Source organism: Pleurodeles waltl, chromosome 6, assembly GCF_031143425.1.
Source record: "Pleurodeles waltl isolate 20211129_DDA chromosome 6, aPleWal1.hap1.20221129, whole genome shotgun sequence".
Lineage (NCBI taxonomy): Eukaryota > Metazoa > Chordata > Amphibia > Caudata > Salamandridae > Pleurodeles > Pleurodeles waltl.
Window position 1 is genome coordinate 1,584,506,764 of NC_090445.1, and position 21,522 is coordinate 1,584,528,285.

A 21,522-nucleotide genomic window follows, 5' to 3' on the forward strand; every position below is an offset into this window, starting at 1 on the left:
TGGAGTTCCCTAGAGCAACACTTTAAAAAATAACGATGGTACAATGTGCACACACTCCTTTGTTAGCTTCTTTCATTCTGTAGTGCCAATTCAGTATCTTGTGTTTCAGGTTAAAAAAAACACCCACTTCAGGATGCGCTTTCTTCCTGGCACTTGTAAGATCATAGTATATTTTAGTCCCTGTCCTCAGCTTTTTCAAAGAATTTGGAGTCTTCACTCCGTCAGATTTCTTCTGTATAAAACCATATATATTTCTCATTCCACTCCATTATCAGTTTTAGAATGCATCGAGATTGTTAATTGCCAGCCTACCAGTACCTTGCCTTTTAGGCCATTTACATAATCCAAGGTTTCGTTTAGCACGCTTTCTGGCAGAGATGAAAGAAACACAGATAAATTAAAATGCAAGGCAGAATGGAAAATCTGGCTTGCACATTCTTTGGACAAATATCCGAGCAAGGCACACCACCAAGGCCTTTGCTATGGACATTAAACAAGTGAAAAATATTTTTTACAGTAACAAGGAGCTAGAGCCCTTCCTACAGGAGTTGTCTGTGCTTCTTTAGGCCAACTTTCATCCTTGGACCAGCCATCATCTGCAATAAGAAGTGCAGGTGTCCTCACAAAATAATGAGGCATGTGATTCTTATAATGTAGTCTTTCAGCAAATTTGAAAATGAAACACTCTGCTTTTATCCAGCATTGATGCTTTGACTTCATAGGTGGATATCATAGAGAATCAAGGATGTTTTGGGTAGAGTCTCTTTTGTTTAATTATTAAATATGTTTATATCTCTAGCTTCAAGGAGAAGCACATCACTTTTCAGAGAATATGTTTTATCATTGTAGGAGCATCTTGAGTGTGAAATGCTGTGCACAGAACTGAGTAGTAAAACCATATTACAGATACCAGGATTTGCTGATTTGCTGAGAATGTGTGGGGAAAGGAAACATTCATCACAATGGTTAAACATGTCATTTTGTCAACCTCATTTTTTTTCTGGAGCTTGCTTCTACTTGCTAGAAAAGAGCAGGAGGGGATGGCATGGGGAAAGGAAATAAAACACTGCAAGTAAATGAAGAATAGTTTACTGGTGTGTACGGCCTGTATGCTATTTGCAGAAAAGTCAGACATTATTTTTGGTTTTAAATTGCTAGTTAAATTGTTAATGCTGCAGTGAAGGCTTTGTAAACTGATAAGGCATGAAAATAGGTGGTTGTCCTTCAAACTGTATTTATAAAGGCTTTATTGAGTTATGGATGAGTGTGTGATGTAAATCCCTTTACAATAGTAAATTCTGACTGCTTCTAAGACTTCCACGACCATGTGGAAAATGAGAAAGAAAGATTCCCAAACAAGCCTTTAGTGAAAGAATGCCCTCTCGTAGATGGTGTTGGCTCGCAAAGGAAATGGTAAAAACTCTCTTGAAGATCACCCCTACATCACAGACCAGATGATTGGGGTTGCTGTGCGAGTCGAGGTTTGTGATAATGACAAGCAATTGGTCTAGAGTTACATGGCCCAAGGGCAGAAACATGGTTTTAGGTGCATGCAAAAATGGAGCATGCACTGGTAGTCTTCCCATTAGCAAAATCAGTACAGTGTGAACTCATTTGTTGCACAGGAATTCATTGTATATCTATACTGCTGTCCAGCCAGGGGTGGCTTCTTATCTTGGATTAATGACAATATAAAATACAATTAATTGAAAACTGTCTACAAAAATAAGCCTTGATTAAATGGTTATGAGTTTAATGTTGTCAGGAACATGATTCGTAAAAGATAAATATCTGCACAAAGGTATCTCAGTTGATCGGGGATCATATTCTAATCAGGAGATAATACAATCTTGAAAAACTATGATAAAGAATTTCCAGACAATCATGTGCTGTAAATGCTGTGGTAAAATGTTGTCACTCACTTGACATCCTGTGGTTATGCCTTAGACTTACAAAGTTCTGAAAGTGCATACTCAAAATGATTGAGGTAGTCAAAAGCGCAGTATTAACATAATGCTTTCTTTGAGGGGATTCTCCTGGGGAGCTCTTCAGAAGCAGTCTACACCGTTACATTCTAGACTAGCCAAGATCCTGTCACATATGCTACTAGCAGCGAAATACATATTCTGTCACTCTGGATAACAGTAACTTCATACTCTGGATGAGGGGCGCAGGGTGGAAGGTTCGTTTGACATTGCAGACGGTATGGTGGTTGTTGAGAATGGAAATTGGCCTTAGTGGCACAGGGTTTGGTATTTAAAGAAAGTATTTAGGAGGGAAGGAAGACCTGTCATTAACTTCTACTCTGAAACTTCAGAAGAAATTACACTGTTTAAAAAAAGGTAACTTTTTTAAAAACTATTTTTACCAAACAGTAGAATAAATAAGTCCAGAAAGAGAGCTGCTTATTCAATATTAGCGCTAAAACATTTTTTAATTTGTAGCCACTAGACGGTCCTTGATGTAGTTTCTCTTTTCCATCTACAGGTGAAGAAGATTATGAATGGGGTATTTCAGTCGCTTCGAGGGGAGTTTGACTTGGAGGAGTCGTACAAAGGCAGAGACATACTTGGTGTCATCATGAACACCATCAAGGTATGATAAAGACAACATAGAACCATGAAGGATGTGGGGTATTTGGAGGGAGTGGGAATGAGGATTTGCAATTATTTGTAACTAGCAGCACAGTGGCTGCCGTTGAGCACCAATTTATTGTCCTTCCTCACCCACACTCTGTTATCTTGCACTCTTCTGCCTGAGTTGCGTACATGTCCCATTCTTTGTACAGAGTGACACATGTAGCCACTTGGGTCTGAACATGGAGAGAGACTGAGTAGGGAGGGTGAACTGCTCATAGCTAGGCAATTCTTTACATTTCCCTTTGTCTACAAGTGACCAAAGCCTGTAGACTAGAAACCTTATGTGCTTCAGGAGTCCTGCCTTTTTGAGATGCTTGTACTTGATTTTGTGTATTTAATTTGGGACAAGTTAGTTTGATTTTCAGGGGTGTTTAATTTCTCACCAAAGTCTTCAAGCAGCCACCAATGCCAGTTGTGTGAACAGCTGACAGTTGTAATAACATGTTCTGATGAATTGTATTGTATTAATAAGTGGACATTTAAATGTGTTGCCCCTTATGAGGGTAGGTAGATTATTATGTTGTCAGAGGTTAGCAATTCCTGTGTGCCCTATGCTGGATGGATGGATGGATGGATGGATGAATGGATGGCTGGATGGATGGATGTTAGTTATTTAGTTGTTTGTGTATTACTGTGCCAAGTGATGTCACACTGTTAATTAGTCTGATATCATATTTCCGGTTATGGAGCCCATTCCACAGTTAGTCCCGGTGCACCCATATTTCTTGGGCTATTGACGACACAGCAGCAAATTGACATCTTTAATAAGTCTATGCTGAAGATATTTGTTGCTCTTCTGACTCCATCTGACGTTCCTTCTGGCCCAAGGATTTGCAGGATCCCTCAGTTGGGAGAAAGCCAGCAGATCCATTCTCGGCACCATCTGACCCCCTTAGACCCATTACGGACTCCCTACTGGCTCCAGTATGGCTTCAACCCTGACTTCACACCTGTGCTGGTCCCTCTTTCATCGATACCAGTACCGTAGGTAGAGCAGGATCTCATGCTGGTTCCGATGTCTGATCCCGAAACAACATCAGCAAGATCCTGACCAACATTGTGCTACAAGACTACTAAAGCTCAGCCAGTTGCTTTACAGCCTGGCTTTGGATAATGTGTCCCTGGTAGGGCTGATGCACCATCAGAGACTCCATTATCTTTGATGGCTCTGATTCTGACTAAAGGATGCCACCATCCAGAGATAATGGTGGGGATGGTGATGATTTCGCCCCTCATTATAATGGTGGCATTTTTTAAATGGACTTAAAAGAGGCCAATTGCTTTGATACTTTCCCTGATACAGGGTTGAACTTTCCATTTGGACCTCCAATGCCAGAGATTGCATCTTTTACAGTTGTAATCCAACAAGCAACTGAAGTCTTAGCCTCAACAGAGGGAAGTGGTGAGTCTAAGACAAAAGCCCTTTAGGAAATCTTACATCCTGGGCCAGTTACTTAGCCCATGCGTTTTCCAGGGAGGCTTTTACTGACACCCTGGTGACAGCCCTGTTCTGGCTTATCTGTGAATAGGCATGTGATTCTGTGTCACATACCAATGCCTTGAGACCACGATTTCCTCACTAAGTATCCTGATCCAGAGAGTGGTTGTTCATGCTTCAACCAGCAAGTTGAACCCCGATTCATTGTCCATGACTCAATTGGATATGGAGTACAAGAGAATTGAGACTTTTGAAAAACCAATGTTCTCTTCAACTAGCCTAGCATTAAAATCGGCCAATGCAGTCTACTTATGTGCTATTAGACGTATGGCGTATGGGATATGGCCAGCAAGATCTTGCCAGTGGTCCTGGTAGGCCTTAAGGTTTCCCTGGCTTAAACCATTTTTGATTGTTAAAACAACCACATTGGCTCGGGTTGTTCTAGTAATCTGGACTTTTGCCAAGCTGCTTCATGTCTATCCATGTATTCGTTCACCAAGCACTAGTGCCTCAACTTTCAAGTCCACAAGGAGGGCCATTTTGCCATCTTGGTCTTGCATGACTTTTTGGTGTGAGTCCACTCCTCAGACACTCCACCTTTTGGAAGGTGCTGCTTTGGCACCTATACAACGAAGAGTAACCTGCAGTTAGATTACCTTTGGTAACCCTCTGTCTGGTGTATACTCTACCCACAATTTCTTCACTACCCTCCCTCATTCCTATTCTCTGGAATGGGGTGGACTGTGATCCTAGAAAGCTTCCAAGATGGATTCTGCACACTGTTATCTAGCTGTCTTGGTTGTACCACAGAAGAGTGGAGGTGTAGACATACCACCATACCATTTTAACAATGCACAGAGACTCCTGCGGTATTGCCTGCTTCATCCTCCTTAAGGAATGTAATGTGCCTTTTTGTAATAGTGCTGTCACTCATAGCTATAAAACTTCCAGTTTGTGTGTTTGGCATACGCTAAGTTTGCTTGTTAGTTCAAGGGTAGAACCAGAAGCTCCTGTCTCAACATGACAGCATGTATGTAAAACTGCCTGAGCACAGTTATAATCACTACCAGATATATACAGTACTATTAGGAATGCTCTGTATGCCTAATTAAAAAAAATAATAAAATGGTTCAAAACTAAACTTCTCTTTCCTTTAATTCGGCATTGGATATGAAATCAGTCATTAGCTTGAGCTATCGCTGGTGCTGCTCAGTTACTGTGACATGAAAAGCACAATCTCATCCTAGTCTATTCCCCCAGAGCAACAGTTCTTTCTGGGATATTTTTGTATTGCACAAATTCCTATATTTATGTGGGTGCTACTTGTTTGGGATTTCAGATTGGTATTACCTTCCATAAATACTGGTGTGTTTGCTACTGGGCATATAAAGGTAGACTCATTAAAGTACCCAAACTCTCTTACAGAGCATTTCGCCAAATTAACGTTTTTCCACTTTGTTCTGCTTTATCCCTTCTAAAATATCCATCATTCCCCTGAAAGTCCACCGGACAAATATAGTGTAATTGGTATTTGTTTATTAATCTACTTCGGTTTCAAATGATTTCCTCATTACAGCACTTTTGCCCTCCTGCTTAAATCTCCAGCTATCGCCTTCAAAGCAGTCTTGCTCTCCCCGAGTCTCAAACTCTTACAGCCTCCTGTTTCCACACCACTTTATTTTCTCTAGAAGCCTTCCTAATTGCTTTCCTCTTTTCATAACCAACCCTTTCCCCAGCCCCTCGTTGAATTGTTTTCATGACATTGCCCTCTCAGATGAAAGGGCTACACAAATACACTTGTACGCATTCAGCAAGGCTAATAAAAGCTAGGCATGGCCCTCTCTACCAACAGCCTACTAGTCTGGAATACCTGTGTTTGAAAAAAGGTAAGTGTAGCTATATAACACAGAATCAATCTGAAGAGATTTGCCCCACTGTTATCATCTTATACTTACCTTCTAGTAAAGGGCTAATGACCAGCTGCAAATCATTGATGGTATGAAAATATATCCCCATTTTGTTTACAAGCAAAGAACATGAAGTTTCATATTAAGTAGAGACAGTTCGGTAGCTCCTAGAGACAGCAGGTTATCCTTCTCCAGTAGTTTAGGTAAGATAGGATGATAGTGAGTGGCTGAGAAGTTAAAAGGTACATGGAAGAGTAATTATCAGCACTTCACTTATGAAGTGGCAAAACCGCAGGTGAAAAAAAGATCCTTTCCCCACCTGGCTGTGATGTTCTCTGGAGTTGACCTTTCTTAATTCTGCTTCTGCTTCTTGGATTACTAAGAAAAAGAAGTGGTGAAGATATTTCTGTCCTACGTCTTTGAGTACTTCTTTCTAAGGGCTACTAGTTATTGCCACTGAATAAAGAAAGAAGACCCATGAAAAGCCTATGTTTCAATTACAGTCAGACCGGAAGAGTAAAGGAACAGCACTATCAACTTTGAGAGGAAGTTGGTGAACATCTGTAAAAAAAGGTCTGGGATAAGGGAACAATGGGAGGGGACCATAGAAGACATTCCAGTGAAAGGACAGATCAAAGACATTCACCTGACTCCTTCCTATCATACAGGAGTTCAGTAAATTGCCCTTCATTTTTCATATGAGCTTGTCTTGCAATGTGTCAAGTTCTAGTGTGCCTAACCTGTCTGGTACTTAGTCCTTTTACTCTATTTGTGTTTTTAATGTACTTAACTTATATTTTGACCCTCTACGCTTACAAAAGAGGCTTTGCAACTGTACCAAAAAATTGATTTCAGGGTAGCTTTGAAAATCCTTGCTTCCCAGCTAAGACAGGCCGGTATCTTTAGGGGCTTTATATTTGCTTGTTGCAGACTTCCAGTGCACCCAGTTTCAGATGGTGACAATAATTCACCAGATATTAGAGAGGCAACGTACTTAGGTGAAATGAAGTTCCCTGCAGGGACAAATTCCACAAAGGGAGTGAAGACCTTGGTGTGTGTTGAATCATACTAAAAGACAGTGGTGAAACCATAGTAATAAAACCTGTGAAAGGGGTGCGTCTTAGGCTCATCTGCTTCTCCAGCATGTAAAGGACACCGCATGACCTTTCAGCAGCTGTACTGCCCCAAACCCACTTCAGTACTAAGAGTGGAAGAAGTTAGAAACAGACAAAGAAAGATTTATTCTCTGAGGTGATAACTTTAGTTATCTTCAATTCCCGTCTACCGGACATACAAAGTCAAATTTAATTAATCAAGAGGCAGATGCAAAATGAAGCCTACAGGGCAACTGGCAGTGTCTACAAAGGCAGCAGGCTAGATGAGAAAAATTTGGGGAAATGAAATAGACTCCCATCATCAATACTAAACAGGGACATTAAAAATCACAGCAGCTAGGTTTCAAACCTTTATAACTCCACCATTGGCATTGGCCCACTAGTTGAAGCAAGATGTCTCGATTGTTTAACAGTTTGAACAACACGCTTTCAGGATTCCACAGATACCCTTTTTTTAAAACACCAACAGTCACTAGCCCTAAAGTCTAGTTTCCATTGTGAACTGGTGAAACGTTCGGGTCCATTACAGTAGGGGCCCACAATTTGGTGAATGTCACCACCACTAGAAAATCTTGATGGAGGTCCACTATTTTCAAGATGGGGGTCCCTAAAATTTAGCAGCCACTGTGAATGTCCCAGTTGATATTGACTAAGTACTACCTATGTCCTCCATTAAAATCTCGGCAGTTGTGGATTCAGACAACTGGATTATCCAGATTAGAATTCAGAGCCTAAAGTCCAATAAGTTATTTACCTTTGGTACAACGTTTTTCTGGTGAATACTCTCTCTAATTACAGACTCCCCACCTTTTTAATATCGCCAGAGTGTCCCCAAGCCTCCGATTCTCTACGTTTTACAGTCTGTGATAGTGTGGTGTCTGCTGTCCGCATTCCCCAATATGGGAAGTCGACATGCAGTCCTGGGGTGTGGATACCAGGGGGTGGGTGAATACCATTACCAATTAGGACTCTGGGGGTCATTATGCCCCAGCGGTAAAAATCGCCTACCTCCATGGCAACGCCCGCCAAAAGACTGTCGCCGCGTCTACCAGCCTTCCTCCGGATTATGACCACAGCCGGATTTCTGCCAGAAGGATGGCTGAAATCCATCTGTGGTCATGCCGGCGGATGGTGGTAAGGTGCAGCGCCACGCCAGTAGACCGCCACCGGCCGTATTATGAGAATAATACGGCCTGGCAGTGTTCTGCTGGCGGACGCTGCTGCTGGCAGCAGCACCCCGTCCCGTCTGCTACTGGAGGACCACCTGACTACAGGTAAGTCGGGTGCTCCGACGGGAGGCGGGTGGGGGGTGTTGTGTGTGTGTGTGTGTGTGTGTGTGGGGGGGGGGGGGTTGTGTATGTCTGTGCATCTATGCGGATGTTTGTTGCGTGCTGTATGTGTGTGCATGTTTGGGGGGATGCATGTATGTTGAGTTGTGTGAATGCCTGTATGTATGTCAGTGTGTGTGGATATGTGTGTGAATGGATGTATGCATGCGTGGATAAATGTTGGAATGGGTGTGTGTATGCATGTGTGAAGGGGGGGGTCTGGAGAGGAGGGGGTTAGGGGAGAACCTGGGGAGGGGGAAAGGGGCAGGGAAGACCCTATTAGTGAAGTGACGGGGAAGGGATTCCCTGTCACTGATAGTGCCTACCACCATGGTTTTTGTGGAGGTAAGGATGCCACGAAAACCATGGCAGTAAGTGGGGTCGTGGTCCCACAGGCGGGCAAGTGACGGCCGCCGGGCTTGAGAGTGAAGTCTCCAGCCCAGCGGTCCTTACCGCTGTGGCGGTCGGTGTGGTACATTGGCGGTTTCGCTTCAGCTAAACCGGCAATGTCATAATATGGAGAAAAGTCCAGCCCACGAATATGCCGGCCACTGCAGCTGTGCTGCTAAATGATAATGCTCAAATTCGGGGCTCCCAACCCCCCTTTCTCGACCGGGAGCTGCAGCTTACAAAGTGCCACTCGGCGTCTGCCTTTAAATTAAAGGAAAGAGTAAATGAGGAGAAACTAAGGAAAGAAGTTACCAGTTGCTTGAACTTATAGTGTCTTGTATCTAAACAATGTTTTTGCCATTCTTGCACTCTAGCAGTCTGCCCAGTACTGATGCTGCCCCACATGCAAACCCTGGACCTGGAAGAACATGTTAGAGAGCTAGTGACAGTCCTGAGGGCTTTTGGTCGTGTACATGCCAGCAGGGGGCAGTGAACCTGGTAGAAGTGGACCCCGCTAATGGTGGAAGTGAGAAATGTCAAGGATGGTAGTAGGCAACATCATTTTAAGAAAAAATCTGGGCACTTGCACTTACAATGATTTATTTTTAACAGATTAAGCTTGGTTTAGCTCTTTACACATCAGTGGAGTGCTTCAACGTTACATGTTCACCTAGTCTGATCTTCAGGCCTAGAACATCCATTTGGTTGTGTTGGCCAGAAAGCACATGTAAGAAATCTAGCCCCGCTTAACAAGATTATCATTTTCTGTCATCGCTGGCTGGCCCAATCTCTGGGGTTCTATGTAGAAAATAAAGTGAGGCCCCTCCTTTGAAAATAGAATTCCTTACCTTTTAGTAAATCATTTTAATACAGCAATAAGTACTGTTTCTAAATATCTGTACACTGTGTTGTATTTATAGACTTAAACAATTGGTGTTCTTCCCTTCTAAGCAGTATGTAAGACTTTATCTTCCCTTCCAGAATTCAAAGATCTCCGAATGAGCTAATGGCCCATTCAGCTGTCATATCTGGTTGTTTTAATGAGAAACATTCAGTTATGCACTGTGCAAAATAGGATCTTTACAGATCTTTATTAAATACATCACTCGTGGTACTGTTGTCTAAAATACAGAAGCACCCGTTCTATTGAGAGAGGGACAAGTACGCATAGGTTAATGTATGGCATTGTTAAAATTATGTTGGTGAGGCTGTGTAAGATTTCATTTTTAACTGCAATACCTTCTTGATAACGTTTCTCTGACCTATGAGGAAGCATTTGAAATCTGCAGAATAATGGGTTAGGCTCTGGTAATGTTTCTCCAGTTATTTAAATTTACTGGACTTAATCTACCATTATATCTTGGTATTGTATGGAAATATAAACTTAGATCTTTGAGACAGTCTGTTGTGTATACAGTGCTATAAATGGTAGCTAACTATCTTGAATTGAAAAGTAAATGCATTTTATTCCTAGTATAGACTCTGATCTAAGGATTGAACTTCAAAAGAGTGAAAAGAGCAAATGTAATATTTTGTCTGTTTAAAGGATCGTAATAACATGTACCTCTCTGTAGAAGGTATTTTGTAAAATTGAACAATGCAACAGAGCAGCGTCCGATAAATCCAAACTTGTAGATGGCTGGTTCCAGTAACATGCTCAACGTCTGCAGGTTTGGTACTGTTGCACTCTTATCTTTTCCCTGAAAGGTAATTTGCCATTGCATAACTTGTCCTAATCAAGGCAACCATTCCCAAACTAGTTACCTTGAGCTTAAGGCTATCTTTTTTGAAGATATTTTCTCCAACTTCACTAGGAAAGTGGTTGGGCTGTCGGAATGCCATGTTTTATTTCTACAAAAATGCACCACTTCACATATTGCTCCCCACTGCTACCACCCCACCTTGTACAGCGTGACAATGTATATGTAATTCTTGGCCCAAGGCGTGTTTCTTTCTTCCAGCCATCTGACATGGGTATAGGGCAGTGTAGCTTGCCACCTAAGCAGAATACCGTATGCTCCTTATAATTGCACCTGCACAACATGCAGAACTGTTATGCACGTAGTGGGCAGCCCTTCCAGAATTTCATGCAGCCTTGGGGGTTTTCACTTATGCTGTCTGCAACTGGACTCTTCTGCTCTTCATTGACGTTGTCTGATTTTAGTAGTGTTGCTTTAGTTCTGTTTATTGCTTGTTGCTGGATTGATGGTTGAAGACTAGGCACAACAAAGAAGTGGCCAGGGTGGTATCATCCATTCACTTTTTGTAATCACCTCTGCACAAGTACAAGTATTCCTCTTTGTTCTTGTGGTTGGTTCTTTCCTCTTTTCTACACGTGCTGTACATTTTTGTTGTTTGGTTCTTCTGCTATACTATACGAAACAAGAAGTAGGAGGTAAAGTGGTAGATTTACTTAGGCTCGAAGTAGAAGAGCAATTGTACTCCACAAATGGACCTACCTTTAATGAATTAGTACTTTGACTAGAAAAATGTGGACTCTTATAATAAAGATAACTGGTACATAACCACATGTTAATAACTTTTTTTTAAAAAGAGGTTTTGCATGCAAGTTACCATAGTATTATTTCACTAAAATTAATACTGAGGACAATGATACCTGAGAATTTCACAAAAACGTATTTGCTATGCTTTTGTTTCTTTGTGCCCGGAAAGCTGATATTGTTTGAGTATTTGTAATCAAGTCTGTGTTGATCACTTCTCTTCCTGTTCCGCAGACAGTGACGTTAGAGCTGCTAGATGTACAGCCTCCGAAAGCTCAACCAGAGACCAGCAGTAGCAGTGAAGATGAAGAGGATGACGAAGAAGAGACACCAGTGAATATAATTGAAGAGAGTGAATTGAAAAGTTCACCACAAATGAAAGAAGTAGATTTTGGTCAGGAGAATTTTCAGCCTGAAAGTCCTGAGCAAAATGGTGACATGAAGGAATCAAATGACCCAAAAGGAGTCTCTTCCAGACCAAGTGAAGAGGAGGTAGAAGGTCCTCCTTGTACTGAACAATTACGTGTGGAAGCATCCACAGATCAGGCAAACCTAAAGTCTGAGCGAATCTTCTTGGTAGAGGATCAGTCCAAAGTGTTTCAACCAATACAGGTGGTGCCGCAGGGTGTCCCAGATCTGAGCCTTCCATCACAAGCCATTGATAGTGGACTACAATTACCTACTGTACAGGAAGTTCCAGATTTGGTAGTATCCATGCAAAGGGAAAACCAGTCTGTACCACAAATAATAGATCCTTTAAAGCAATCTCAGGGGAAGGATGTACTCAACTTGATGGGTACTCAACAGATTGAAGAACCATCAGAACAACCTTGTGCAGTGGTACAATCCATCCTCTTGGTGACTTCTGATTCCATGGAAGAAAAACAAGAAAAAGCAGTTGTCACAAAAGATTTAACCAACCATAAGGAGGAGGAGGAACCAAATGATCTGGATGCCGGTGGCAAACTGGAAGTGCCTCCTCCCTTGAGCAGTGATGAGGATGAAGAGTGTTCAGACATCACAAATGGAGACATCACAGCTACTTCAGGTGCTGTAAAGCACACAAAGACAGAGCCACAAGTGAAACAGCAGATAGAGAATGAGAACCCTCAGAAAATTAAATCCAGGTTGGTAATTGTATGTGTTTTTCTTTAAAGGGCTAGATAAAATGGAAAAGGGATGCCTCCTTTGTTTATGCACAGTTGAATAGTACACTTTCTGCAGCAGTATTTTAAAGGAGAACCCTTCTGTTGTGTTGCTTCTTCCTATTTTACTTTCTTTGACTTTTTTTGGTTCAGAAGTCACTTAATCTGTTTTACAGAGAACATCTAACAGTTTGCTAAAATGATTCACTTTGTGAGACTATCAAATGAATAATATTTCTGAAACATGTTCAGTTGTGCTCGGGTTTAAAATCTAGGATGCACTGAATGCTTACAACTAATAACATTGATGAGCTGACAGGGGAAATGGGGCCTGATTACAACTTTGGCAGAGGGGGTTAATCTGTCCCAAATGTGACGGATATTCTGCCCACCGTATTACGAGTTCCATAGGATATAATGGACTCGTAATACGGCGGGCGGGATATCCGTCTCATTTGGGACGGATTAACCCCCTACACTAAAGTTGTTAAGCAGGCCCATAATCTTTACAAAACTACCAGATGATTAAATTTAAATATTCTTCTTTTCATCTATTTTCCATATTTTCCATAAATTAAATTCCTTTAAACTGCTGATCAGGCCAAAGCTTTGATGTTTAGGCAAAGCAAATGCCAAATATTGATAGTTAAAAGTCTGTTTCTCCAATTCATTTTCAATACAAGATGTTTAATGGAAAACTCAAAACAAGGTTTTGAGTACTTTCCTTCAGTAATCCTCTTGAACAAAAACATCAAATGTGTTTTAAAGCAAGCGTGGACAGTGGTGGTATAAATAGATTTAAAATACCAAATTAGGGTGGGAATTTTCAGTTCTTTGAAGCAAGTGGTACATATCTGATCCTTTCAGTTTCTTCTGGATGTATATGTATGTCAAACAAAAAAGGACGTTAATATGCCCTTGTGATGTGTCCATATGTACATTCTTCTGTCTTCATAGTGATGCCAACTGTGCATCCAGTTCCACTGAAGACGCTTCAGCTCACATGCAGTCTCACTTTTCACTTGATGTTTCCCAGGGGCATATGAGAGAACAGATAAGGATCATTTGAGGTTAAATTCAGTGCATGTTTTAATAGGAACTCCCACACCAGCTAGACATTCTTATTTCTTTTATAGTGCTACACAACTCATTGTTGGATGTCAGAGTGCTTTACATCACACCAAAACTGTAGAAAGCCAATGTGAGTTACAAGTCTGTGTATCAGCAAAATTTTTATGCACTTGTTGTTAAAAATTATTAGTCCACAGAGTCACAATTGTAAGATCTAAATGTGTTGAGTCTAGAGAACACAATAGTTGGGGTTGTCCAATACAAGATTTTTTCAGGCCCCTTCCCAATAGTGGGTAGTACGGGGCCTTCCATCGGTTTTTAGACAGCGATTCCAAAATTTTGCAGGCATTCACTTAGAAAGCATATTTCAGTATGGATTATTTCATATGCTTGGATATACTGAAATGAAGGTAGAGCTTCCCCACTAGATTCAGTGTTTCCCCTGCAAAGGTGAGATTGAAGGTGAGGGAGGTTGGGGTGTCTCTCGTTCTTTTGAGTGCTCTCTCTCTCATACTCTTGCCTTCTCACTCACAGCCTGGGGATGATTTATTCAGGTTTTTTGCGCAGCACACAAAGTTTGGCACATCTGACAGAGACTTCTAACTGCAAATTCCTTATTATTTATCCCTGGGTGTCAGACTGGGTCCACAAATCCTTGAACATTACCTACCTGTGCGCTGCTAGGTGGTGGTATTCTGCTCTGTCAGCCGCACTGGAAGTGGCATGCGCAATCCTTCTATGGGGCCATCCCAGGACACTGGCATCAGTTCTTTACTTTCTGCACCAGTGAGAACAGTTTCGGGAGCTACTCCCAGTCAATTTTTGACTGACTTTTTCGACATTTTGTCAAGGCTATTTTTGAAAATGTTTTCTCCTGGTGTGTAGCGATGTCCCCCTAAGAAACTAGCAGGTTTCAAACCCTGTGGTACCTGTCATAAACAGGTGTCTGTGATAAACCCACACTTGGTTTGTTTGTGGTGTTTGGAGCGGGACTGCGGCTCCAAGGCCTCTGAGGACTGCCTTGCCATTAATATGAAGGTGCTGCAGGGACATTCCCTGAAGCTCCTCGCTGCCCGACATAAGATGACCCTGCAGCGCTCTCAATCCTGGTTGTGTGGAAGGGCCCATGATTGCTCGTGGAGCTGCTTCCAATTATCATTGTCCTAGTCCAAGCCATCGGGTAAGTCCCACAGATGTAAGAAGTCAAGGCGCTCTTTGACTTCACCGCGCCAGTCCAAGTCCTTGAACGGTTGTTTGGGAACGACAACCGCTCAATGGCCTCGCTCCTCCTCGGATGCTGTGCCTAGGTCTGCTCCACACCTCACAGAGTTTCTCCAAGCGACCTCCACCCAACTCAGTGTTTTACGAGACCATGCACCTCAAGGGCCCCATGGGTCTGGGACAGGCCCCTGATAGAGTCCCTCAGGTGGGGTCCGCCTTTGGCACAAGGTGGGCTCCAGGGATCCGATGCTGGATTTGGAGTGATTCACCTGCGAGGCTGTGACCTTCCACAAAGTCGGCCAGTGGCATAATTCTTGGTGCAGCTGATGCCCCGCAGTGCTTCCGACCCCATCGTCATTCCCAGCTCTGATATTGTGTTGTATCGGTGTCGCCAAACGCCAACTCCTGCTGGTACCAGCCTTATGAGTCTGACAAAGTGCCTATTTCTTCTGATAGCCCTGGGGAGGGGAACGATTGGAAAGGGTTTAAGGACCCTTATGCATTCCACCACCTCCTTGACCAAGAAGAGGACAACTGGTATGATGACCAGGTGGATGTCAGTGGGTTAGAGACCTTGTCAGTCACTGGCTTGGTCTCCTCCTACCGTGGCTATGGAGGGGGGACCCTTTTTTGCAGTGGTGGTGCAGAGGCCGGCTGAGGTCCTAAACCTTGCACTGCCTTCAGTAGTAGTCAAGACAAATGTCTTTGCATAGGTGCATCAGCCAGGAGTCACCCCCACAGAATCTCTCCTCCTATTCTTTGAAGCCCTCCAGATGTCCTGCTTCAGTCGGGCCATCTCCAAACATTGCACAGGATCTCCGATGCACAGAACAATTGGCTGCCACCATTGCCTCTTTCCTGGCAACACAAGTTTCCTCCCCCAGCACACTACCCAGGAGAACTTGGTGGTCCAAGCCTCACCTCCTGATTTAATGCTAATGCATTCCCTACTACTCTACTGGATACGAAATTCAAAAGGCTGGACACCTTTGTTATGAGGATGTTCTCTTCTGCCAGTCTAGCACTGGGGTTAGTTAGCACTGTGTGCCCCACAATGTGCGGGATTTAGTTGCACAAGTGCTTTCTGTGGTCTTGGAGGATGCCCGAGCCATACTCACCCAAGCCATTTTTGACAGACGAGATGCAGTAAAGTTCACCATCGGATCTGGGTTGGACACAACCACCTCACTGGCCAGTGCATCTGCGTTGTCAGTGGCACTTGGATGCCACGTCTGGCTGAGACCCACTGGCTTTTCAAGGGATTTCCAGGCTTCCCTCATGGACATGCCCTTTTTTGGCTCTCGCCTCTTTGGTGAAAAGGCACACTCAGTGCTGGAGAGCTTTAAAGACAGCAGGGATGTGGTGAGTTCTCTGGGCCTATCCATGTCTCCCCTTCAACCTCAGTCTTGTTTCGCTCCTTCAGTGGCTAAGGTAGGTACTACCAAATGCATCCTTTCCCACACAGCCAACAAGACCAACAGGCTTAACAGTCTTTTTGTGGCCACGGATGTGATTCCCACAAACCACTTGGCATCACCAGCCAGAGGCCGGGCTAGTCTAATAACCCCCCAGTAGGAAAGTGCCCCTTTTTGCATGGTTACCCCCCACACTTTTTGACTGATATTGATGTTTACTTGACTAAGAGTGTGCTGGGATCCTGCTAACCATGCCCCAGCACCAGTGTTCTTTCCCAAAACTATACCTTTGTTCCCACAGTTGGCACACCCCTGGCACACAGTTAAGTCCCTTGTAAAAGGTTCCCTGGTACCAAGACCCTGTGAGCAGGGAAGGTCGCCAAGGGCTGAAGCATGTATTATGCCACCCTGGGGGACCCCTCACCAAGCACATACACACTGCCCTTCCAGCTTGTGTGTGCTGGTGGGGAGAAAATGACAAAGTCGACAGGGCACCCCTCTCAGGGTGCCATGCCCACAAACCACTGCCTGTGCCAGGGTAAGTCACCCCCGTAGCAGGCCTTACAACCCTAAGGCAGGGTGCACTATACCACAGGTGAGGGCATAGTTGCATGAACTATATGCCCCTACAGTGTTTAAGTCCATTCTCAAACATTGTAAGTGCTGTGTTGCCATACTGAGTATATGAGCTGGGAGTTTGTCATTATGAACTCCACAGCTTCATAATGGCTTCACTGAAGTCTGGGAAGTTTGGTATCACACTTCTCAACACAATAAACCCACACTGATTTAGTATTGTATTTATTGAAAAATGCTTCACACCTCCCCCCCTGCAGGAACTGTAACAACTGGCGGCGAGCCTCAATGGCTCAGGCATCTTGTTACAGTGCCCCAGGGCACTCCAGCTAATGGAGATGCCCGCTCCCCGGACAAAGCCACACTTTTGGCAGCAAGTCGGTGGGAAATTAGGGAAAGCAAGGAGGAGTGACCACTTCAGCTGGGACCACCTCTAAGGTGCCCAGAGCTAAAGTGACCCCTTCCTTGCAAAATCCTCCATCTTGGTTTAGAGGACAGGGACCAATAGGGTAAGGTCTGTTTCCCCTTTCCCAAAAGAAGTGGACACCGGAAGGGTGTAGTCACCCTCAAGGACAGTAGCCATTGGCTAAATGCTTTCGAACCCTGTAACGCCCCTAAATCCAGGATTTATTAGCTCCCATGAATCTAGCTCGTCCGATTCCTGGCGACCTCAAGAAGAAGAAAGAGGAAAAGAAGAAGGACTGCTAAGCCGACCCCCAGCAGAGAAGACTGAAGACACCAACTGACTTGGCCCCATCCCTACAGTCCTGTCTCCAGGTTCTAAAGCCCTGCAACCAAAAGGCGATGCATCCTGAAGGACCAGCAACCTCCTGAAGCCTCAGGAGGGCTGCCTGCACCCCAGAGGACAAAGAACTCCTGTGGACAGCGGCCCTTTCCAAAAAGAAAGTCTAACAAAGGACTCAAGAGCTGCGCTGGATCCATGAGTCCTGCCCACTCTGCACCAGACACCCACAGCCCCCATTCAGGTCGCCCATCCGACTAGAGCTGGTCTCCAGGTGATTCCGACCTAGTGTCCACCCTGGGTTGACCTCTCCTGTCCAACATGACGATGCCTGCAGCCTGATTCTGGAGGACCCCACCTGACCGCGATAGAACCGGATGAAGATTCTCAACGTCAAAAGGTACCACTAAGCACCCGCAGGCCCCTGGCCTTGGGGAATTCGACCCCAGCAGGCTACTACTTGTCCAGCCTTTGGATTCCCAAAACAGACTTCCTGGACTTCACCTGCAGCATCTTTGTGACCCCAGGGGTCCCCCTATACAGAAGCATTGGGAGCCTGATGCTGTGTTTGCACCCTTCACCCGCCCGCCCCTGCGCCACTCAGGGTGTGTGTTTGGTGCTGGCCTGGGCCCTCACCCCCCTCCCACAAATCTCCCCCCCCTCCCCACCACCACCACCAGTGCTCCTCTAAACCCCCCAGGTCTGCCCTCTGAAGACGCTGGTACTTACCTGCAAGCAGGCCTAATTCCAAGTGCCCCCAGTCTCCATAGGAGCCCATGTTAAATCGACCTCGTTTTGACCTGTGCACCCGGCTGGCCTCGTGTTGCTGGTGGTGGGTGTTTGGGGTTAACTTGAACCCCAACCTTTGGGCATTCTAACCCCCAGAGACTGAAACTGTAAGCCTTGTATTTACCTCGAAACTGTGCTAACTTTTCTTCCCCCCTAGAACTGTCTTTAAAAATTGCACTGTCGACTTTTGAAACAGATTATTGCTATTTAGTCAAAAAACGTATAACTTGCCAATTCAAAATAAAGTGGTATTGATACATATGTTGGACACTTAATTGCAAATGTACTTACCTGCAAACTGAATCTTGTGGTTCAGGAAATAAAGTAACAAATTATATATTTGCTATATAAAAACCATTGGCCTGGAGTTAGTAGTTGAGTGTGTGCTTCCTTTATTATCTCTGTGTGTACAGCAAATGCTTTGCACTACCCTCTGATAAGCCTAACTGCTCTACCACAAAAGAGAGCATAAGTATTATCTACTTTAGCCTCTGTTAAGCCTCTGGGGAACCCCTGAGCTCTGTGCACACCATACCTCATTTTGATATAGTATATACAGAGTCAGCTTCCTACACCCCCTCTTTCCCGGCCTTTAGTTTTCCCTCATACCAGCATGGGCACCCAGTAGGAGGTAAGATCCACTTTCACCTGCCAAAGTGGCACTACACAACATCGGAGAAGTGAGTTCTTCAATAGTTCAGAATTTCATCCCATTTCTGGAGCCCCCTAACCCCCTCCATGCCACCTTCTTGTGGCCGGCCAAAGGTGCCATTGAGAGGGTGCTAGCATTAGAAGTAGATTTTGGTTGCTACTTCCACTACTTTCTGTGGCTAGAAGTATCTGTCAGATGAACAAGTTACTTACTGTTGGTAATGCCTTACCTGGTAGAGAGACTATCTAGCCACAGATTGCTTACTGATCCCCTCATCCTGTCCGGTCTGCGAACAGATTTCTGCATAGGGTTATCTTTATCTGATAGAGACTTAGTTGCAGGTTCCTTATCTTAGAATTTCCCCCAGGCATCAGACAGGGACCCTCTCTATGGCTTCCTCGGCCAAGAGAGCCGTAACCTCCTCGCGGAGAAGTGCCAAGTCATCCGTTCGTAGGATGATGGCATGGCAGGAGTGGTAGTCTTGAAGGAGAGGGAGTATCCCCTTCGGACAGTTTGCAAAACCCACCTGTCTGTTGTGTTGCATTCCCATTGGGAAGGAAGGTTTGGAGGCTGCAGCATGAGGGGCGGTTGGGCTGTACTGCGCTGACCACTGGCTCCATGATCCATGGGGACGTTGGATCCCTTGGACATGCACAGAGGCTTGGCAGCACGCAAGCTACGGTGGCTGGAGGGAAGTGAACACAGTTGGGTGCCCCTTCCGTAGCCACTACAGGGGTGAAAAGCGTGCTGAGGGGGACGAGGAGCAACTGCGAGGCCAAGGGACTGAGCCGTAACCCTGGACTCCTTAAAGCGCTCAACCGCTGAGTCTGCTTTGTCTCTGAAGAGACTGGTTCCATCGAAGGGAATGTCCATAATCGATTGCTGGACATCCCCCGAAAAGCCAGACTTCCTCAACCAAGCATGGCGTTGAAAGGTCACTGTCGACGCAACCGAGCTGCGAAGTGAGTCTGTGATGTCCAGTCCATATTGAATCGTGAACCTTACTGCGTCTCTCACGTCAGCAACAGCTGGGGAGAAAACGGCCCGGGCCTCCTCCGGAACCTGTGGCAGCACCTGCACAACCGTATCCCATAAAGTATGAGTGTAACAGGCCAAAATGCTACGGCGTTCATGGACCACAATACCAGACTGGAGAAAGACAACATTTTCTTCCCAAGTTGGTCAAGTCTTTTTGATTCCCTGTCCAGGAGTGCGGAATGGAATGCGCCTGAAGAGAAAAAAGCCTGAATGACTAAGCTCTCAGGCATAGGGTGTTGGGTCAGAAATTTAGGGTCGTTAGGCAAAGGTGTGTGGCGGCAGGCGATCGTCTTGTTGACAGAAGCCTCTGTGCTGGATTTAGACCACATCCCCCGCAGAACATCATTGAGGGCCTCACTGAAGGGCATTAGGGGTTCAGATGTGGAAGCCCCGAGCTAAAGCACTGCAGTCGGTAGGTTAGTCTTGACCGCCACTGAAGGCAGCTCGAGGCCCAGGACCCCAGCTGCCCTTCGCACCACCATCGAGTAGGAGGCTCCCTCCTCCGTAGCCATGGTAGGGGGAGAAAGAATGCCATAATCAGGGAGGTGTCCAACCCACTGGCTTCACCCAATTCCTGAGCCCAGCCAATATAAGAGTCTTCAAGCTGGTATTCTAGAGAGTCCAGTGACCCTTCACACTCTCACCGTACCCATGCCCACGTGGTCAGGTTGCAACCTGGGGAGTGGTATCCCCATCAAAATCAGAATTTGCATTGGGCAACATCATTCCAGCACTGGGTTGGAGTCGGGAATAAGTATGGGATCGACGTTGATTGTGGGTCGAACCAATGTCGGAAGCGTCGACTTCTGCACCGGGGAAGGTCGCAATGGCACGACCAGCATTGGCTCGTATCTGGAAACTGACCCTGGGGTGCCCTCTGGAGCCAAGGCTGAAGTCACATGCACAGAACCTGATGAGGCCCCTGCCGACCCTACTGGACCCTGGGGCGTCACAGGAGGGTCAGCCTGCCCAAAGAGAGGAGCATGGCCTCATAAAACTCCTTGAGTTGGGCAGAGGTGGCGCTGGCTCCCAGAAACTTGGGGAGGTGTGGAGTCGACCCAGAAGCAGGCTCCGAGGATAGAGGCGCCTAGAAGGACGACGCTCCCCCGTGTTACATCAGTCAAGCAACGGGGTGAAGTCAAAGAATGCCTGTTCTTCTTCTGAAGCGGGACCAGTAGTGATGACTCCGCGAACAGTCTTGTGACGTTCCCCTCGAGCGACACCGGAAATGACACAGAGCCGACCGCTGGGCTGCCATGAGCTTTAGGGACTGCTCTCTCAAAGCATTAGGGTTCATGGCCCGGCAGTCAGAGCACGATTTCGGGTCGTGGCCGCGCTTCTGACACCACAAGCACACATGGTGCTGATCCATCACCGACATCATGCGGTGACAGGAGTCACACGACTTGAATCTGGTCTTATGAGAAGACATCTTGACACACCAAGAAGTCAAAAAGTTTGACAAAAGGGTCAAAAAGTCAGTCAGAAAGCGACTAAGGGTAGCTGTTCTTTGGATCTGCGCGTAGGCTGGCTCAAAAAAAAAGAACTGATATCC

The 21,522-nt window shown here is 45.1% G+C and overlaps 1 protein-coding gene across 2 annotated transcripts in view; it reads left to right on the forward strand.

Moving 5' to 3' along the window:
* The window catches only part of FKBP15 (FKBP prolyl isomerase family member 15), a 353,417-nt gene that overhangs the window by 295,430 nt on the left and 36,465 nt on the right, over positions 1-21,522 (forward strand). For both annotated transcript variants that reach the window (XM_069241370.1, XM_069241371.1), the window contains exons 26-27: positions 2,488-2,595; positions 11,553-12,445. In XM_069241370.1, the coding sequence (XP_069097471.1) occupies positions 2,488-2,595; positions 11,553-12,445 (1,001 nt within the window). The remainder of the gene's footprint in view (positions 1-2,487; positions 2,596-11,552; positions 12,446-21,522) is intronic.